This window comes from Triticum aestivum, chromosome 7D, assembly GCF_018294505.1.
Source record: "Triticum aestivum cultivar Chinese Spring chromosome 7D, IWGSC CS RefSeq v2.1, whole genome shotgun sequence".
NCBI lineage: Eukaryota > Viridiplantae > Streptophyta > Magnoliopsida > Poales > Poaceae > Triticum > Triticum aestivum.
Genome location: NC_057814.1, coordinates 48,444,039 through 48,448,468, shown reverse-complemented (window position 1 = coordinate 48,448,468; position 4,430 = coordinate 48,444,039). Strand labels below are relative to the sequence as shown.

At 44.5% G+C, this 4,430-nt stretch overlaps 1 protein-coding gene across 1 annotated transcript; it reads left to right on the top strand.

Moving 5' to 3' along the window:
- Positions 1-443: 443 nt before the first annotated feature.
- LOC123170489 (probable O-methyltransferase 2) lies at positions 444-1,930 on the top strand. Its single transcript, XM_044588353.1, has 2 exons — positions 444-1,303; positions 1,399-1,930. Exons 1-2 carry the CDS (start codon positions 497-499, stop codon positions 1,696-1,698), a joined length of 1,107 nt encoding a protein of 368 aa, XP_044444288.1. The 5' UTR covers positions 444-496; the 3' UTR covers positions 1,699-1,930.
- Positions 1,931-4,430: the final 2,500 nt, after the last annotated feature.

Sequence of the window (4,430 nt, the reverse complement as noted above, 5' to 3'; positions counted from 1 at the left end):
TAAGTTGTACTACTAAGTTAGTGACTATTAATGGATCGGGGGGAATATCATTTCAGTTTTGCATCCAAATAGTCGACCATCCAGACATTTCTGTAGTGCTGCAAACTTGTGTGTGTCCTTCAAAGAAAAAACTTGTTCGTGTAGGAGTGCATATCATTAAACACATATTTATACTTTATTGTCTCGTGCGTCGCGTGTGACTGATTTGAGTCCCATGTACAGTTACATATTCATACTTTATATACCCATGCGTGCCGCGTGATTTACTTTAGCTGTCACCTTTGCCTCCACGGTTATCCAAACATGAATACGTTCGCTGCTCCTCAACAGTAGCTGAGCTACCGATGCTGGTAGGCTAGTGCTACCAATTTACTATCAACGACATTTGCATAGACACCAGTGAGCTCTCAAAGCAAGCAATATATAGCACCACACACTCGTCATAGAAGTATAGAACTGAACACAAAAGGGGAGAGTGGCCAGAAAGAGAGGAGCAATGGCGGCTCAGGCACAGACCATAGAGGTTCCCACGGACGCTGAGCTGCTGCAGGCACAAGCTGACCTGTGGCGCCACAGCCTCTACTACCTCTCCTCCATGGGTCTACGCTGCGCCGTTGAGCTCGAGATCCCGACTGCCATCCACCGCCTCGGCGGGGCTGTCACGCTGCCTGACCTGATGTCCGCGCTGTCCCTTCCCTCGGCTAAGATGCCATTTCTCCGCCGGGTCATGTGCGTGCTCGTCACGTCGGGCATCTTCGCTGCCGACAGTGACTCCGGGTCTGAGGTGATCTACCGCCTCACACCGTTGTCCCGCATCCTGGTGCACGGTGTAGTGGCGGATGAGCACCACAGCCAGAAGTATTTTGTGCTTGGCGTGACCTCGCCGCATTATACGGAAGCGGCGATGGGGCTGGCCGGCTGGTTCAAGAAGGACCATGAGCCACCGGTGCCGTCACCCTTCGAGGACATCTTCGGGGTGCCGCTCTGTGATGACAGAACGCCGCTCCTAGACAAGGAGCTGGACGATGTTGTCACTCAAGGCTTGGCTGCCCACGACAACCTGGGGATTGCCACTGTAATGCGGGAGTGTCATGATCTTTTCAAAGGGCTAGACTCATTGACTGACTGTGGCGGTGGTGACGGCACGACGGCAAGAGCCATCATCAAGGCTTACCCACACATCAAGTGCACTGTGCTAGACCTTCCGAAGGTGGTCGACAAAGCCCCAACGGATGGTGTCGTTACCTATGTCGCAGGTGACTTGTTCCATTCTGTCCCATCAGCACAAGCTGTGATGCTCAAGGTAGATAGTAACAATTCAAGAGAGAATGCTTAAATTTTTGTCTTACAAAAATTATTATTTGGAACTTGATCTTGATGCTTTGCACATTATTGCAGCTTGTGCTACACTTCTGGAGCGATGAGGATTGTGTGAAAATCCTAGCTCAGTGCAAGAAGGCCATTCCTTCGCGCGAGGAGGGAGGGAAGATAATAATCATTGAAATTGTGGTTGGACCTTCCTTAGGGCCAATAATGTTTGAAGCCCAACTCCTTATGGATATGCTCATGATGGTGAACTCAAAAGGGCGTCAACGGGATGAAAATGAATGGAGCAAACTATTCACTAAAGCGGGGTTCACGGACTACAAAATTGTGAAGAAACTAGGAGCTCGATGTGTCATTGAGGTCTATCCATAAGATATTGTGCTATAGGCACGTGAATAAAGGGAGTGCCTATTACCATAAAGGTAAGTTGCATGGACCGTAACTAGTTTAAGTGCCCAGCTTAATCCATTGCTTTATGGTCCGTGCAATGTTGGCTTTGGGAAGTAATAAAGCACTTGGCGTGCATCTTCTATCATGTTGCTAAAGATGGTTTGTTGTATGTCATCGATCTATTATATGTTTTATAAGAAATATCTTCTTGACCCTTCTGGCAGCTTTTGCCGAGTACTGGACTCGATAAAGGTACCCTTAGGCTGCGCTTGGAATGGATGTAATGAAATGCGGGTGTATTTTCTATTCGGGTGTAACTTACCCGCCGAGTGCAGTTCCCAGGCGGAACCGAAAACGACGGGCGGAGGCTTGTATTCTCAAGTGTATTTGGAATGAAAACGTTAATGCAAACAGGGCCTTACCAAGTGCTGCTCTCGGCAGCTGCGGCGCTTGGATGCCCACTGTCAACATCCAAGATGTAGTTTGCCAAGCTTGTAAGTTGTGTACAGATGGTTTGCCGAGTTTCATTTGCCGTGCGCCCATGAGTGGGAGCTCCGGCTCACAGCTTGGAACTGGGCAAAGACGAGTAGTGTCTTCTGATTCATAAAACAAATGACCATAAGCATGACCATGCTTTGACTTTCTATTCTCTGAGTGCCCTAAAGCAAAGCCAAGAAAGCTAGTTGCTGTCTTGTTCTTGATCGCGTACGTCCATACCCAGCAGAAATTGAGAGAAGTGCATATTTCAACCCCGAACTCTTGCCCTAGTCTAATTTACAACCCCGAACTTCAATACCATCTAAATTACAACTCCCAACTCTCAAAACCGACCAGAATTCAACCCTTCTCTCCCTGTTGACCGGTTTTGGCCTAGTTGACCGGTTTTGACCCGTTGACTAGTGAACAGTAAATTTTAAAAAATAAAAAAATTCGTTTTTTCTTTCATAAGGTGAAAAATAGAAAAGTAGTTTTTCTTTTTTGAATTTACTATTCACCAAGTCAACAGGTCAAAACCGGTCAACTTGGTCAAAACCAGTCAAGAGGTAGAGAAGGGTTGAATCCTGACCGGTTTCGAGAGTTGGGGGTTGTAATTTAGACGGTATTGAAGTTTGGGGTTGTAAAGTAGACTAGGGCAAGAGTTCGGGGCTGAAATATGTACTTCTCTCGCAGAAATCCCATGGATTGGATCCGATTGGAGCTAGCTGTTGTGAAGCCAATACGGCGGTAACATGGAGTTGCAGGTGAAATCGAGCGCCGTGACGTTGGGCCAGAAGAAACGGATCTGACATGCCAGTCGCGTCCAGTACTTGACGGCCACCAGCCCGCCCACCTCCCACCGCCCTCCATGGTGGCGCGGCCGGCACCGTCAAGCGGCACCGCCATGTAACCCAGCGACTGGCAGCACTACTCCGCTGCCTGGGCTATATATTATGCCTGGCTACGTTTTGGGCGGAAAAATTTCGAAGGAGTCGGAGGCCGAAGAAGAGTTGATTTCCTTGTGCAGTACAGTACGAGAAGAGAGGAGATCTGTTCTGGGTTATTTTTTTTTGAGGGAAGGAGATCTATTCTGGTTTGTGCAGCAAGCGCAGTCCAAAAGGAGTAAATTTTATTCCTAGCTCGTATGTTGAGGAGGTACAATATGGATCCTGTTGCGGAGGTATATAATCCGGATACTCCTTTTTGGATTTGCAAAGCGGAAAATCTACCGTGCACGGGACCTCCCGTGCCTGCATCGGCCGCTCGCTGATGGATCATGATCCGAGCGCCGCTGAAGTTTTTTTTCATTGTTTATTGAATACTCCTACATTGGAGAATGCCAATACAGCACAATACAGCGTACAATGTGTTAGATTGTACTCTAGCAGTTGTCCTTACATGCGTACGTATGTCATCATTTTACATAAAGGTGCAAGAGAATGAATAGACAGTATATTACATGCATATCCATTTGTTCTATCCCTCTCCCACTAAAAACTTCCATTTTATTTTTCATGTGAAATGTTAAATGACTCATTACTTTCGAATCAAATATTTGTTTTTGAATTTTTTTATATATTTGAACTCCTAGTGCCAAAATCTTTAAAACAAGACCAATCTTTGTTACATTTCAAACAAGTTTAAATTTTAACGTTTCATATTTCATATGTGAAACAAACTTATTTCATTAGAAAAATGTGTAACAATTTATTTCAAAAGAGTGAAATATGTCTGGAAACATTAATTGAAATGGATGTGGCACTGAAACTGTTCTGAAGCTTAAATGGATGTGGTCAGGAAATTTTAATTTCCAATTTTAGTTTCCCACTATTATATAATGTTGCATTTCAATTTCATATTTCAGTCTCACATTTATTGAAATGGAAGCGGTACCGAAGCTGGTATGGAAATTGAAATGGATGTGGTCTGGAAATTTCATATTTCATATTTCAGTGTCACATTATATATTAGTTGCACTCCAAGTTCATATTTCAATCTCACACTAATTATAATGGATGTGGTACTGGATCTGGTCCCAAAAAATGGATGCGGTCTGAAAATTTCAATTTCAATTTCATATTTCAGTCCCCACTATTATATATTGTTATATTTCAATTTCATATTTCAGTCTCACATTTGTTGAAATGGAAGCGGTACCGAAGCTGGTATGGAAATTGAAATGGATGTGGTCTGGAAATTTCATATTTCATATTTCAGTGTCACATTATATATTAGTT